Genomic DNA, 15,363 nt, shown 5'->3' with positions numbered 1-15,363 from the left:
TCTCAGCTGAGCCACCATTGACATTCAGGGCCCCGATGACTCTTTGTTATGGGGGCTGTCCTATGCTCTGTAGGAATTTAGGAGCATCTCTGGTTGCTACCCACTAAATGCCAGTAACACTACTCCCGCCCCCCTGAGTGGTGGCCATCAGAAATGGCCTTCAGAAATGCCACATGTTCCCCCGGGGCTGGGGGCACAGTTGTCCTCAGGTGAGAACCCCTGCTTTAGAGGGTCTGTTCTGAGTGAGATCGCTCAAGCAGTCAGCAGCCTAGAAACACCTTGCTGGACCAGAGCCTCATGACCAAAGCACAGTTGCCAGGAGAGCTGGGCCTGGGTAGGAGAGCAGTTGCGGCTGGTGGCGGAGGGGGACAGAAAAGCCCAAGAGCAGGCCTACGAGGTGAGCCTTAGCGTCAGAGACACATAACACTGACTGACTGACAGAAGAGGGCCTCGGAAGTCTGGCCACCCCTACACCCCTTGGCGCAGACGTGTGAGCACAGCCTTTGCGAGGGTCTGTAGGCTGCAAAGGACAGGCTGCCGCGTGTGCAGTTGTGCCAGCCCTGTACTGCCGTCGAGTCAGCGACTATCCCCCGGGCCCCTCCCTGCCTGGGACCGCGCACACAGCCCAGCCAGGTAGAGGGAGAAAGGACCACTGGAGACGCCCCCGAGCCAGAGCCCCTGTGCTGGGTTGTGAGAGGCCTCCCTGGAGATGGGGCGACCCTGACGTCAGAAAGCAGACGCCAAAGGATTTGAGCCCGTAAAGGGACAGAAAAGTCCCCGTCACGTGGTTTGGGTGAAAATGCACATTGAAAGCCTGGGGGAAAGGGAAACTACGATCCAGGACATTGGTTTCTAGACTCTGCATTGACAGTGTTACCTCTGTATCCCCCAAAGTTGTCTGCCCGTATGTGTGACGACGTGTGTGCGGCAGGCCCCGCAGCATAAGGCGGGCCCCCGGGAAGGGAAAACGAGCCGGAAACTGGGAAGCATAGCGGAACGAGGCAGAACTGTGCATGACACACAGGGAGGGCGTGGCGCTCCCCGAAATCGTTCCTGCGGGGACCGCCTCTGCATGAGCAGCCCCTCTTCTGCCCAGGGGACCCCTGTGTTCACTGGGGCCCTTCGGAGGGCGCCTCTCCGTCTTCCCGGCGCTCGTTTATTACAAGGTGGTCCTGTGTTGTCTCATTTGAAACTTTTTTTTTAGTACAGGTCATTCAGGTGATTTGAAGGAAAAAGTAAAGACCTAACTTTGAAGGTTTATTCTTCCGTTTGCTATTTGAAAATCATAGTGTGAGGTCCTGTTTTCACAAGGGAAGGGCAGACGCTGGACCGTGGCAGGTGGCCCTTCGTAGCTGTGTCCTGCCTTTTAGGATTGGAAAGCACCTTGTAAGGGGACGGGCCGTGCTCAGCAGCAGCACAGGGGCATAAACACGAGAGTCCCCCCCCCCCCCGCCCCCCCCGCCACTCACAGAGTAATGAGGCAGCTGTGCACGCCATGTGTCTTCACCAGAGTGTGGGATAGATCATAAATCCGCTCTCCCCTCATTGGTGGAACTTGTCAAGTTCTTCGTTTTCTGTGGGGTTTTTATTTTCTGGTCATGGTAGTTTTTTCATTTTAAATCACTTTTATGGAGGTACAACTTACATACAAGAAAAACTCCACCATTGCTGTGTTTATTGCACAAAAATGGAATTTAGAAAGTCCATCTAAATTTTCCAGATACTTCTTAACCTCCCTTAGTAAGGAATCTTATAAAATCCCAGATAGCTTTTTAAAAATATTTCTTATTATGTAGTAAGTATTTTAAAAATCAATGAATATAAAGAAGAAAATTACCAGCGTTAACCTTCTGTAGCTTTTTCTTCTAGTCTTTTCCCCTTGTGCAAAGAGTTTTTCTGCTGTGCCCAGTGTTCCTGTCACAGTGGCCATGCCTGGGGCGTCCCCGGGAGAGAGAGGGTGTGGAGGGGGTCTAGGGCTGATGTAGGTAGTGATGCTCTGTGGGCTCCCATCTGGTACGCGTTCCAAAGGCTGTATGAGGCTGCATGCGGGACTCCCTCGAGCTGGGCAGGAAGGGGAGAGGTATGCCCTGCCCTTCAGGGAAGGCAGAGTTCGTGCAGAGTGTGGATTCTGGCCATGGGCAGACATGTGGGGGCACCCTCACCAGGGCCTGGGCACGGGAGGCAGGAGGTGGGCTCAGTGGGGCCCCTGTGTGTGCTCCCTCTGCTTTGCCCCACAGCCTTTAGTCTGCCTTTGTGGCTCTTCCGCCCTAGTGTCTAGAAAAAGATGGAAATATGTGGGCATTTAAATGATAGCACTTGTCAGTGTGCGGAGTGCCTGAGGTCCCAAGTCCACCTTTCCCTTATGAAATGCTTACCACATAGGACAAGCTAGTTCCCTTCTGGATTTGGAAAACGTTAATCCATAGAGTATCAGACTGCACTGAAAGAGAAAGGTGGGTTCTCTGGCTTCAGCCACCTTCTCCACAGCCCATGCGAAGCCCCCTCATCTGCTTGCTCTGGATTTTGCAGGACTACAGACCACGCGATTGGGCAACCACTTGGAAGACCGAGTCAACAAGTTTTTGCGGCGACAGAATCATCCCGAAGCCGGGGAGGTTTTTGTCCGGGTGGTGGCCAGCTCAGACAAGACTGTGGAGGTCAAGCCTGGGATGAAGTCACGGTTTGTGTGCACATGTTGTGCTGTTTTCTGAAGTGTTGTTTGAGGGGTCACCGTACCTGGTTAACAAAAGCCCTGCTTTCTGGCAAGGTTTCAGACTGAGCCTGGCTGGCTCAGTCTGAAGACCACGCAGTTCTTAATCTCGGGCTTGTGATTTAGAGCCCCACATTGGGTGAAGAGATTACTAAAAGATTAAACTGGGAGTTTGTAGAATTTAAAGGTTTTTCAGCATATAATGTACAGTGAGCCCTTCTCTCTGTATTCCGCATTCATTAGCGGACGTAAAATTTCTGACTGAGACTGTCACAGAGAATAGGGTCACAGCTCGTCTGCCTGGGCTGAGCACTGGGGCCAGCAGTCAGAGGAGGTGACCAGGCCTCCTGCTCCTGTGCATGGAGCGGACTCAGGGCCGAGGGTCTTGTTTGTAAAGCATCCGGGAAGTGATGACACATGCAAATCTCAGGCTCTTTTATTCCAGGTTTGTGGATTCTGGGGAAATGTCTGAATCTTTCCCGTATCGAACCAAAGCACTCTTTGCTTTTGAGGAAATTGACGGAGTGGATGTGTGCTTCTTTGGGATGCACGTGCAAGAGTACGGCTCCGATTGCCCCCCTCCAAACACAAGGTAGTCATCGTCGTCGTCGTCGTCCTCCTCCTCCTCCTCCTCCTCCTCCTCCTCCTCCTCCTCCTCCTCCTCCTTCTTCTCCTCCTCCTCCTCCTCCTCTTCCTCTCGGGTGCGCGTTAATGGGCCCGTGTGGCTCAGCAGACCAGGCCCCCAAATATTGTAGAGAAGCCATGTGCTTCAGAACTGGCTTTAAATCAAATAAGCCACGCTTAACTGACCAAGCTGGTTAGTGTAGTTTAACCCTAAGCCAATGAGAAGTGAAGGGTTTTGATGACGGATGAGAGCCTGTTCTATGTTGTGAGTACTCACGAGTTCCGGTCCTGGTCTTGCCATTGTCCCTGTCTTACCTGGGGCAGGTGAGCCCACAGAGAAGGGGTGGGGATTCCTCCACGGGTCCCCGCCTTGTAACCTCTATCCAGAGTTCTTTCACGCTCAGTCAGGAGTCCAGTTGACAGGGACTTGGAGGTGGCGTTTCTTAGTTTGCCCCGGCCTCTCCCTGGCGGTCCTGGTGGGCAACCTGCTGCTTCTCGGCTCAGCGATGAGTGAGATCATTCATTGGCAGTGGCGGTTGGTGATGGGAGTTTTCTTACATCTTGTCTGTGGCCAGTGTAACTGCTACAAAACAGAATTTGTCTCTGGAGCTTTTTGGATGTTGGTGTTTGCTTTCAAGTTTGGGGTGTATCCTGAACTCTGAATTAATTTCTTCCCGCTTGCCCTCCCCACCCTAGGCGTGTATACATTTCTTATCTGGACAGTATTCATTTCTTCCGGCCCCGGTGCCTCCGGACCGCTGTTTACCATGAGATCCTTATTGGATATTTAGAATACGTGAAGAAATTGGGGTGAGTTTACTCCACTTTATTCAGAACTAATAAAAAATCCAGCTTTAATTTTTACTGTGTATTTTACGAAATAACATGAGTATTTTTTTTCCTAAGTCATACGTATTTTTCTTTTAACGTCCTTAGATCAATGGTCTCCCAAGGCCCCTTCCCTTGGGGCCATGCAGATCTGCCTTCTGTGCCCTGCTCTTTTTTCTAATTTTCTTAATTTTATTGAGGCATATTTTATGTATCACAAAGGCTGCCTATTTTAGGCGTACACTTCCGCGATTTTTAGGTATGTCACCGAGCGGTGTGGCTGTGGCCATAAGTCAGTTTCTGAGCATTGTCCTCCCCACAGTAGGATCCCTGCCCCCATTTACTGTTAACCCTGTTCCACCCCTGCGCCCAGCGACCCCTCGTCTGCTTTCTGTCTCTCTATGTTTGCCTTTCTGGACATCTCTGTTTCTCTGTTCTAGACCTGTCACTTTCTTTTGCAAAATTTGAAAAAGTTAGAGGTATTTGATTGATAGGTCCCTAACCAAATGACCAATTTATTCTGACTTCCGCCCCTGAGAGAGAAACACCCAGCCTCTCCGGTGCACAGGAAGTAGTGGTTAGGAAAGGCAGTGCGTTCCTGGGTGTAAGTCCTCCCACACACCCGAGAGCCGTGTCTCCCGGGGCCCTGTCCCGTGCTGACCGTGTGCCCTTGGAGCCTCGGCCCCCGCCCGCCACGCACACCTGAGAGGGAACATCTTAGAGCCGATTTCCAGGCGTGCCCTCGTGTGCTGCAGATCAGCCTTGCCCGGCCGCACACTCCTCCCCCAGCACACTGGGCCTGCACTGCAGCTTTTCTGAGCCTGTTACATTTTACCACAAGCGTCGTGGTAATTTCTTTGTTTTTTCTTTTTGTCTAGTTATTTCTCTCCTTGCTTTGGTCCCTGCTTCTCACCTGTTACTCCTTGGAGGCAGGGAGGCTTTCAGTCACCACTTTGATCTGAATTGTGTCTGTGTGTCCCGTAGGTACGTAACAGGACACATCTGGGCCTGCCCCCCGAGTGAAGGAGATGACTATATCTTCCATTGCCACCCCCCTGATCAGAAAATCCCCAAACCAAAGCGCCTGCAGGAGTGGTACAAGAAGATGCTGGACAAGGCATTTGCAGAACGGATCATTCACGACTACAAGGTACCCGGTGCTGAAACAGGGCGTGGCGGTGGGATGGCGTGTCTTCCTCTGGCGCTCACGCACGTTAGAACTGTGTTCACCTACGAGGAGTAGGAAGGAGAAAGTAAGAGCATCGGGGCGCCTGGGTGGCTCAGTCAGCTGAGCGTCCGAATCTTGATTTCCAGTCAGGTCATGGTCGCAGGGTCGCGAGATGAAGCCCTTTGTTGGCCTCCAAGCTGAGCGTGGAGCCTACTTGGGATTCTCTCTGTCCGTCTGTCCCTGCCCCCTGCTTGTGTTCTCTTTCTCTCAAAAAAAGAAGAGCGTAGACAAAAGACATAGAAGCCTTTATTTGCAGTCCACCGGGAGCTTTAGCTGGTGTTCTGAAAGCCGCGGTGCCTGTTGAAATCTGATCTCAGCTGTTCGTGTGTCACGACACACAGCCCCGTCCTCTCCCGGTGGCGTGGCCCCCTGCACCTGCTCCCGGGAGCGTCAGTCAGTTCCCTCTTCTCACGGACGTGCTTCCTTCACTTTCCAGGACATTTTCAAACAGGCGACCGAAGACAGGCTCACCAGTGCCAAGGAGCTGCCCTATTTTGAGGGTGACTTCTGGCCCAATGTGCTGGAGGAGAGCATCAAGGAGTTGGAGCAAGAAGAAGAAGAGAGGAAGAAGGAGGAGAGCAGTGCAGCCAGTGAGACCACGGAGGTAAAGAGACCCCACGGGCCCAGCTGCACGCTGAAGGCCGCGTGGATTCGTGCCGTCGGGCCCACGGGCCGTGGCCTTCTTCGTGCTGATGTTTTCGTGTGTGCCCCCTCCCCTTCTCACCAGCCACCGCAGGTCAGGACTGGAGCCCGGGGGGCACAGCCCACACTACGTGCGGGGTGAGCTGAGACATGGGTGCTGGGGACGCATCACATAGGAGAAGGCACACGGGAGATGCTTGCTCTGGCATCTCTGAGCGGGGCGGGCGGACAGAGCCGGGCGGATGGACCTGCCCTGAGAACGAGACCCTCGGTTGGCGGGCCTCTTTCTTCCACTTTGTTACGTGACAGCCCTCCACCTTGGCGCTGCCTTCGTGCACGGGCTCCGTGCTTGGCAGTGCGGTGGTGACTCGAGAAGACTCCATCCCTGCCCTCGGATGGGGGGGGGGGGGGGGGGCGGGGGGCGTGTCCTAGTAGGAAGAACAAGTGAGGGAGGGGTGCGCCGGGACAGCAGCAGGAGCAGGAAGGAAGGGAGCGCCGCCACCGGGCTGGTGCAGGTGTTCCCGCGGGGTCTGTCTGGAGCGGTGGCCGGGGCCGAGCTGCTGGGAAGAAGCCCAGGCGGCCCCAGGTAAGGAGCTGCTGGCCACAGGAGGAGGCGTGTGAGGGCTGGAGTTGGAAGCAAGCGTGTTGCGTTCGGGATGCGTGAGGAGAGGCCGGAGTTCCGATTTGGTTCGTGACTGTAGAGGCAGTGAGGAGCTAATGGGGTGTTTGGGGAGGAGCAGCGGCTCTCTGGCCCGTGAGGAGCGTCCCGGCTCTGGGCCCTGCTGTGTCCGGGGCCTGAGCCGCTGCGTCAGCGCCTCTGCACGAGGGAGGGGGCGAGGGGGGAGAGCACGTTGGGGGAAGAAGTCAGGAATTGGCTGTGTACTGAGACGCCTGTGAACGCCCGCGAGGAGCGAGGGGCTGTGCCCTCAGCTGGGGTCTGTGGCGCAGGTGCACGGTGGCCCGACTTCCTTTCGTTGGGGTCCCCCTGGAGGCGGGATCTGTCATCTGTCCTCTGATGACCACGCTGCCCCGCCAGGGTCTCTGGGGGGATAGCAGGAGATCCTGTTGGCGGGCGGACCTTTGAAGGATGTGCCACATGTTAGTGGAAACTTGGGAGTTCCGGCAAGACAGAGAGCAGAGCCGAGCTGTGAGCCTGAGGTGGCTCTTCTGTCTCCGCCACTGCCCTGCATCTCGGAGAGGAGGTGGCCTGAGTCAGAACACGAGTCCAGGGTTCGGGGAGCAGGGAGGAAGGTGGACCAGCCACAAGCACAGCTTCTGCTTCTGAAGAGAGGGGCTCCTTGAGGGGGACACAGGCCCCGGCTGTGTGTCCTGTCCGAGGAGAGCATGCCCGCCTCTGGCCTGGTGGCGGTTCCCAGCAAGGGACTTGCCCGTGCTGGAGAGAGTCCGTGTTCTCTGCGTCCAGTTCTCGGAAGCGGCAGGCGGGTCCTGCCCTGGGGACACCTCACCCTCACAGTAGGCGTTGGCTCCCGTTCCGGACGGCGCTCGGCCATGGGGCTGCTCTGGGGCCAAATGGGGAGATGCTTGCAGCAGTGGGGAAGAGACGGTGCGGCGTCACACGTGGGGACCCCCCCACCGCATATGTGCGTAGGCACAACTCCAAGAAGAAAATCCAAAATTTTGTTGCTCTCTGTAGCAAAAAAAACAAAACAAAACTTTTTATTTTTTAAATTATTTAGCCATATTTTCTGAACTTTGTGCGGTGAATCTATTTAAGTTCTTAAAAGTAAGTTTAAGTGTATTTTGAGAGAGAGTGTGAGAGCACATGCATGCGAGTAGGGGAGGGGCAGAGAGGGAGAGAGACAATCCCAAACAGGCTCCATGCTATCCTTTGCGATCATGACCTCAGCTGAAGTCAAGAGCTGGACACTTAACCGACTGAGCCACCCAGGTGCCCCTAAAAGTCAGCTTAATGTTTAGAACAGTTTGAAGGCTTACAGAAAACTCGAGCAGGTATCCGGGGTCCCCCACACTCCACCAGTCTGTCCTGCCATCTTGCACTCCCATCCCACATGTGTGATGGTGGCTGAACCAGCGTTGATGCGACTTTGTTAACCACAGTCCATGCTCAGTCAGCGCTCTCACTTTCCACCAACATCCTCCCCTGGCCCGGCTAACATGCCAAGAGGGGTCTGCACTCCCAGGGCAGCTTGGTACTCTCAGACTTGCCTGGGGGCTTCCTCAGTGACCCCCTCTCAGGCACCCGGGGTGTCTGTCTCCTGCTCCGTCTCTGTCTCTCTCCCTCTCCTCCCTCTTGTTGAGAGTGAAGTTCTTTGGACCAGACCCGGCAAACGTCTCCACCCTGGTGCCTGAGCCCTTTCCAGAGTAGGGGCGCTTTAACTGACGAGCGGGACCCCCTTGGACTTCAGCCAGGCGGGGTGCTCCTGGTGGGTTTCAGGCCCTCTCGGGGCCAGGGAGACGTCCTACCTCGGGCAGCCTTGCCAGGGACGTTGAAGTGGAGGGGCTGTTTTGGAGCCCCAGCTCCTACCCATGCAGTGGCTTCTCTTGGCACCTCACCCCTGTCTCGTGCACTATGGATGTTTGGGACCTTTTGCAAGGCAGAGAATCTGCTAGAGTGTGCAGGACGTGGCGTGGAGTGGTGGGGTCCAGTGGCATCGTGTGAAGCCGTGAAAAATAACGGTCCCCCTCAGTTGTTAGGGTCCGAACCAGCGTCCTGGGCACGTTTTCCCTCGAGAAAAGACCTGCTGTGGCCAGCACGGCATGGCTTTTATGTCTGTGTGTCACTGCTGCCCCCCCTCTCTCCCCCCCTGCCCCCCCCCCCCCCGCCCCCCAGGCCCGGCTCCCATACTCTGCCTCCGTGACTCCCTCTGAAGGCAGCAGTGTGTTTCCAGCCGTGTGCGGGCTCCTGCCCTCGGCTGGGCCTCCCGGAAGCCCCCACGGCCTGCGAGCCGGGTGTCCCAGCCCCGGGTGCAGGGTCAGGCATGGGCAAGAGGAGGCTGGGCTTGTCAGACAGCTTTGCCTGTCATTTTAGGGCAGCCAGGGTGACAGCAAGAATGCCAAGAAGAAGAACAACAAGAAAACCAATAAGAATAAAAGCAGCATCAGTCGAGCCAACAAAAAGAAGCCCAGCATGCCCAACGTGTCCAACGACTTGTCCCAGAAGCTCTACGCCACCATGGAGAAGCACAAAGAGGTAGAGACGCACGGGTGGGCTCTTGGGGGGCCCGTGTTGGCGCCCTTCCTGGGCTGCAGGATAGAGGAGGGGGCCCGGGGCTGTCGGGCAGGGCCAGCCCGGAGAAGGTAGAGCTGCCGGTCGTGTGACCCACACGGCGCGCCGCCGGCTCCGGGCGGCCCCAGGGAGCCTGGGTGGTCCTGGGCGCCAGCACGCCTGCCCTCCGTGGGGGGCTCACGCCGCTCTCGCCCACAGGTCTTCTTTGTGATTCACCTGCACGCCGGGCCCGTCATCAACACGCTGCCCCCCATCGTCGACCCCGACCCCCTGCTCAGCTGTGACCTCATGGACGGGCGTGACGCCTTCCTCACCCTCGCCAGAGACAAGCACTGGGAGTTCTCGTCCCTGCGCCGGTCCAAGTGGTCCACGCTGTGCATGCTGGTGGAGCTGCACACACAGGGCCAGGACCGGTTTGTCTACACCTGCAACGAGTGCAAGCACCACGTGGAGACGCGCTGGCACTGCACCGTGTGTGAGGTAGGCCCCCGTCCCCGCCCTCTGCGCGTCGGCAGCCTGCACTGAGCTCCTAGATGGTGGCCGTTTCCTGGGGGAGCAGAGTGACCGAACGAAAGAGGCTCATCTGCCTCCTGGTCCTCTGGGGTGCTGTCGGTCACGAGGTGGATGTTTCTGAGCTCACGAATACCAGGGTCCTGGTCAGTGTGGGTCAGGGGTGTGTGGTACACAGCTCCAGGCTCAACAACGGGCATCCAGGATAGGAAGGAAGAAGCCCATCTCCTTTCACGGAGCCTGGTACGGTCCCGGCCCAATCGAGCATTACCGCAAGGCCACAGATGCGTGTCCGGGGTATGGTTGGCCCCCGGCAGGAGCCGGCACGCTTCCCGGGGGAGGTGGTGTTTGTGCTGACTTGTTCGGGACAAGATGATCACGGAGCACTTAAGTCTTACCCCTGGTTTTTCGCTTATGCCGGCCGTGTGTCCGGCACATGCAGGGACCTCGTGCCTGGGCAGGAGCAGGAGAGAGGCGGGCTGTGCTTCCCTTCCGCCAGGATTCCGACTGGTTTCCCCTTTCCATGCCTCCAGTTCTAGGCTTGCTGAGAGGCTGGGATTCCCCTGCCCTAGTGTCGTGCTGGGCCCCTTTGGTTAGGGGTCCTGGACCCCTCCTCCCTTGTCCTGGTGGACCCCGTGATTGCATACACTGGCTCCCCTCTGAGAAGGGGTGTGGGCTGTCGTGGGCCCTCTGTCTCCCCCAACAGATAGTCACAGACTCCATCCCCCCACCCACTCCTCGCCTCACCAGTGTCACTGTTCAGAATGGTCCCCAGAGTCACATGCCCATAGGAGCAGCTCTGTGATCTCAGGTTGAGGGGGCACATGGGGCCTCTGTAATGCCTTTGTCTTCATTCCCCACTTTGTCTAGCTTTCTTTGGTTCTTTGTCACTTCCCGCTGTTGGGATCTTCGTGTCCTTTCTCAAAAAGGATCGGATCTGGGGCTCCTGGGTGGCTCAGTCGGTTGAGTATCCGACTCTTGATTTCAGTTCAGGTCACGATCCCAGGGTTGTGGGATCGAGCCCCACATCGGGCTCTGTGCTGAGCATGGAGCCTGCTTGGGATTCTCTCTTTTCCTCTCTCTGTCTCTGTGGCATGTGAGTGCATGCTTTTGCGCTCTCTCGCTCTCTCTCCTCTCTCCCCTCTCCCGCTCTCTCTCTCTCTCTCTCTCTCAAAATAAATAAGTAAATAAATATGAAAACACAAACCAAAGGATTGGTTTTGGTCACAGGGCTTCCTTCTCTAGACTTGGCTTTGGGTTGCCCCCGTCTCCAGGTGCAACTTATAAGACCTCTGAGCGTACGCATTTTGTCACTGTGGTCTGAGCCCCGGGCCTGTCTTCTGGCGAAGGCCTCTCTGTCCCCCAGACCCTTCTGGGCTGCCCTGCAGAGCTCTGGGGACACACCGGGGTGCCCAGTAGCGACCCCAGAGGGTGAGGGCCGGTCTCTAGAAACCCAGATTGGTGGCACTTCAGTGAGCTTGGGAGGAACTGTCAGTCTTCCCCGGCCAGGTACGGGAGCAGGACATGGCGGGTCTGCGCAGCGTTCCTCAGGGGCAGAGGGAGGCAAGAGAGGGGCCAGGGGTGAGACTGAGGGGCCGGGGCTGGACGTGTCGGGGGGCCGCCGGGCCGTGCCGGCTTCGCGCTGACCCCCGCCCGCGCCCCCTCCCTGTCCGCAGGACTACGACCTGTGCATCAACTGCTACAACACGAAGAGCCACGCCCACAAGATGGTGAAGTGGGGGCTGGGCCTGGACGACGAGGGCAGCAGCCAGGGCGAGCCGCAGTCCAAGAGCCCCCAGGAGTCGCGGCGCCTGAGCATCCAGCGCTGCATCCAGTCCCTGGTGCACGCCTGCCAGTGCCGCAACGCCAACTGCTCGCTGCCGTCCTGCCAGAAGATGAAGCGGGTGGTGCAGCACACCAAGGGCTGCAAGCGCAAGACCAACGGGGGCTGCCCGGTGTGCAAGCAGCTCATCGCCCTCTGCTGCTACCACGCCAAACACTGCCAGGAGAACAAATGCCCGGTGCCCTTCTGCCTCAACATCAAACACAAGCTCCGCCAGCAGCAGATCCAGCACCGCCTGCAGCAGGCTCAGCTCATGCGCCGGCGGATGGCCACCATGAACACCCGCAACGTGCCTCAGCAGAGTCTGCCTTCCCCTACCTCAGCACCGCCCGGGACCCCCACGCAGCAGCCCAGCACGCCCCAGACGCCGCAGCCACCCGCCCAGCCCCAGCCCTCGCCCGTGAGCATGTCACCGGCCGGCTTCCCCGGCGTGGCCCGGACTCAGCCCCCCACCACGGTGTCTGCCGGGAAGCCCGCCAACCAGGTGCCGGCCCCGCCGCCCCCCGCCCAGCCCCCGCCGGCCGCGGTGGAAGCGGCCCGGCAGATCGAGCGCGAGGCGCAGCAGCAGCAGCACCTGTACCGGGTGAACATCAACAACGGCGTGCCCCCGGGGCGCACGGGCATGGTGACCCCGGTGGGCCAGATGGCCCCCGCGGGCCTGAACGTGCCCCGGCCCGGCCCGGTCAGCGGGCCCGTCGTGCCCAACCTGCCGCCCGGGCAGTGGCAGCAGGCGCCTCTCCCCCAGCAGCAGCCGATGCCGGGCATGCCCAGGCCCGTGATGTCCATGCAGGCCCAGCCGGCCGTGGCAGGGCCTCGGATGCCCAGCGTGCAGCCGCCCCGGAGCATCTCGCCCGGCGCCCTGCAGGACCTGTTGCGGACCCTGAAGTCGCCCAGCTCCCCGCAGCAGCAGCAGCAGGTGCTCAACATCCTCAAGTCAAACCCTCAGCTGATGGCGGCCTTCATCAAGCAGCGCACGGCCAAGTACGTGGCCAGTCAGCCCGGCCTGCAGCCCCAGCCCGGCCTCCAGCCCCAGCCCGGCCTCCAGGCCCAGCCCGGCCTGCACCAGCAGCCCGGCCTGCAGAACCTGAACGCCATGCAAGCCGGCGGGCCCCGGCCCGGCGTGCCCCCGCAGCAGCAGGCGATGGGAGGCCTGAACCCCCAGGGCCAGGCCCTGAACATCATGAACCCGGGGCACAACCCCAGCATGGCGAGCATGAACCCGCAGTACAGAGAGATGCTGCGCCGGCAGCTGCTGCAGCAGCAGCAGCAGCAGCAGCAGCCGCCGCCGCCGCCGCCGCCGCCGCCACAGGGTGGCGCGGGCATGGCCGGGGGCATGGCCGGGCACGGCCAGTTCCAGCAGCCCCAGGGACCCGGAGGCTACCCGCCGGCCATGCAGCAGCAGCGGATGCAGCAGCACCTCCCCATCCAGGGCAGCTCCATGGGCCAGATGGCGGCTCAGATGGGACAGCTCGGCCAGATGGGGCAGCCCGGGCTGGGCGCGGACGGCACCCCCAACATCCAGCAGGCCCTGCAGCAGCGGATTCTGCAGCAGCAGCAGATGAAGCAGCAGATCGGGTCCCCGGGCCAGCCGAACCCCATGAGCCCCCAGCAGCACATGCTCTCAGGACAGCCCCAGGCCTCGCACCTCCCCGGCCAGCAGATGGCCACGTCCCTCAGTAGCCAGGTGCGGTCCCCGGCCCCTGTCCAGTCTCCGCGGCCCCAGTCCCAGCCTCCACATTCCAGCCCGTCGCCACGGATCCAGCCCCAGCCTTCGCCGCACCACGTCTCGCCCCAGACCGGTTCCCCCCACCCAGGACTCGCGGTCACCATGGCCAGCTCCATAGATCAGGGACACTTGGGGAACCCCGAACAGAGTGCAATGCTCCCCCAGCTGAACACCCCCAACAGGAGTGCGTTGTCCAGTGAGCTGTCCCTGGTCGGCGACACCACAGGAGACACCCTAGAAAAGTTTGTGGAGGGTTTGTAGCATTGCGAGAGGATCGCTTTTTTTGTTTCCCCTTTCATGTTCTTGGACCTTTTGTACTGAAATCCAGGCATCTGGGCTCTTTTTATCCCTAGATGGAACTGCTACTTCCGAGCCATGGAAGGGTAGATTGCTGTTTAAAGAAACAATACAAAGAATATATTTTTTTGTTAAAAACCAGTTGATTTAAATATCTGGTCTCTCTCTCTCTCTCTCTCTCTTTCTCTCTCTCTCTCTCTTTTTGTTTTTTGTTTTCTGTTTTTGTTTTTTTGTTTTGGGGGGAGGGGGGTTTTGTTTGGATTCTTTTTGTCGTCATTGCTGGTGACTCATGCCTTTTTTTAACGGGAAAAACAAGTTCATTATATTCATATTTTTTATTTGTATTTTCAAGACTTTAAACATTTATGTTTAAAAGTGAGAAGAAAAATAATATTCAGAAACTGATTCTTGAAATAATGCAAGCTTATAATGTATCCCGATAACTTTCTGACGTTGCGGGAAGATTTTTTTCTATAGTGAACTCTGTGGGCGTTCTCCAAGTATTACCCCTGGACGGTAGGAGTCGGCTCCTGCGCGCACACACGTACACACCCACACACACCTATCTATACATACTGGCTTACGCCAAACTCTTGTCTTGCAGATGTAGAAATTGTTGCTTTGTTTCTCTGATAAAACTGGTTTTAGACAAAAAATAGAGATGATCACTCTCTTAGACCATGCTAATGTTAATAGAGAAGAAGCATTCTTTTCTTTCTTCTATGTGAAACTTGAAATGAGGAAAAGCAATTCTAGTGTAAATCATGCAAGCGCTATAATTACTATAAATAAGAAAATTCAAGAAGATTCAATCACTGTATAGAATGGTAAAGTACCAACTCATTTCTTATATCATATTGTTAAATAAACTGTGTGCAACAGACAAAAAGGGTGGTCCTTCTTGAATTCATGTACATGGTATTAACACTTAGTGTTCGGGGTTTTGTTATGAAAATGCTGTTTTCAACATTGTATTTGGACTATGCATGTGTTTTCCCCCCCATTGTATATAAAGTACCGCTTAAAATTGATATAAATTACTGAAGTTTTTAACATGTATTCTGTTCTTTAAGATCCCTGTAAGAATGTTTAAGGTTTTTATTTATTTATATATATTTTTGGAGTCTGTTCTTTGTAAGACACGATTCTGGTGGATTGCTCATGGCGGAGAGGTGGGGATCACGGGCCCGGGGGGCCGTGCGGGTGGCAGCCAGGCCCAGCCGAGCCCGCGGCTTCTCTCTGCAGGGACCGAGGAGGCAAAGCTCGGGGATGGCCTCATGTACTCAGTGCCCCACGGGGAACGTCACCCACGGTTAGGGGTGCAGATGGGTGTGAACAACACTTTGCCTCCTGTCCTCTTCCCGGAACACTCGAGAAAACCCAGAGCAGGGACGGTTCCTGTTGTTGGCAACAGCACCCCCTTCCCCTTCCTGTATGCAAACCCCAGAGTTGACGCGAAAGGTGCCCCGGGGACTGGAGGTGGTACCTGCTTCTCTCCGGGATCCCCAGATCCTGTGCTCCGCAGAGGGAGGATGCCGCACGCTGGGGGGGTCCTGCCCCGGCCAGGCCCGGGCTGGGCTGGGCGGAGAAGAGCTGTGGCCTTCCTCCTCCACCCTCTAGAGACAGGGAGGTGCCCCCGCCCTGAGGCCACGGAGGCAGCGCTGTGGTGAAAGGGGACGATCCCCACCTCACCCCCGGGTCCCGTGTCAGATGCCCTAACAAGAAGGTGAGAGTTGAGAGCCTGGAT

At 57.2% G+C, this 15,363-nt stretch overlaps 1 protein-coding gene across 4 annotated transcripts in view; it reads left to right on the top strand.

Moving 5' to 3' along the window:
• CREBBP (CREB binding protein) overlaps positions 1-14,669 on the top strand; it is a 125,286-nt gene extending 110,617 nt beyond the window's left edge. For all 4 annotated transcript variants that reach the window (XM_053894037.1, XM_053894035.1, XM_053894036.1 and 1 more), the window contains 8 exons: positions 2,530-2,680; positions 3,156-3,302; positions 4,031-4,144; positions 5,147-5,312; positions 5,827-5,994; positions 9,043-9,204; positions 9,439-9,720; positions 11,427-14,669. In XM_053894037.1, coding sequence (XP_053750012.1) covers positions 2,530-2,680; positions 3,156-3,302; positions 4,031-4,144; positions 5,147-5,312; positions 5,827-5,994; positions 9,043-9,204; positions 9,439-9,720; positions 11,427-13,580 — 3,344 coding nt within the window. In that variant the 3' untranslated portion in view covers positions 13,581-14,669. The remainder of the gene's footprint in view (positions 1-2,529; positions 2,681-3,155; positions 3,303-4,030; positions 4,145-5,146; positions 5,313-5,826; positions 5,995-9,042; positions 9,205-9,438; positions 9,721-11,426) is intronic.
• Positions 14,670-15,363: the final 694 nt, after the last annotated feature.

This window comes from Panthera pardus, unplaced genomic scaffold, assembly GCF_024362965.1.
Source record: "Panthera pardus isolate Hobbes unplaced genomic scaffold, ASM2436296v1 HiC_scaffold_4, whole genome shotgun sequence".
Taxonomy (NCBI): Eukaryota; Metazoa; Chordata; class Mammalia; order Carnivora; family Felidae; genus Panthera; species Panthera pardus.
Note: the sequence above shows the minus strand (reverse complement) of the source record. Positions and strands in the feature narration are given on the sequence as shown.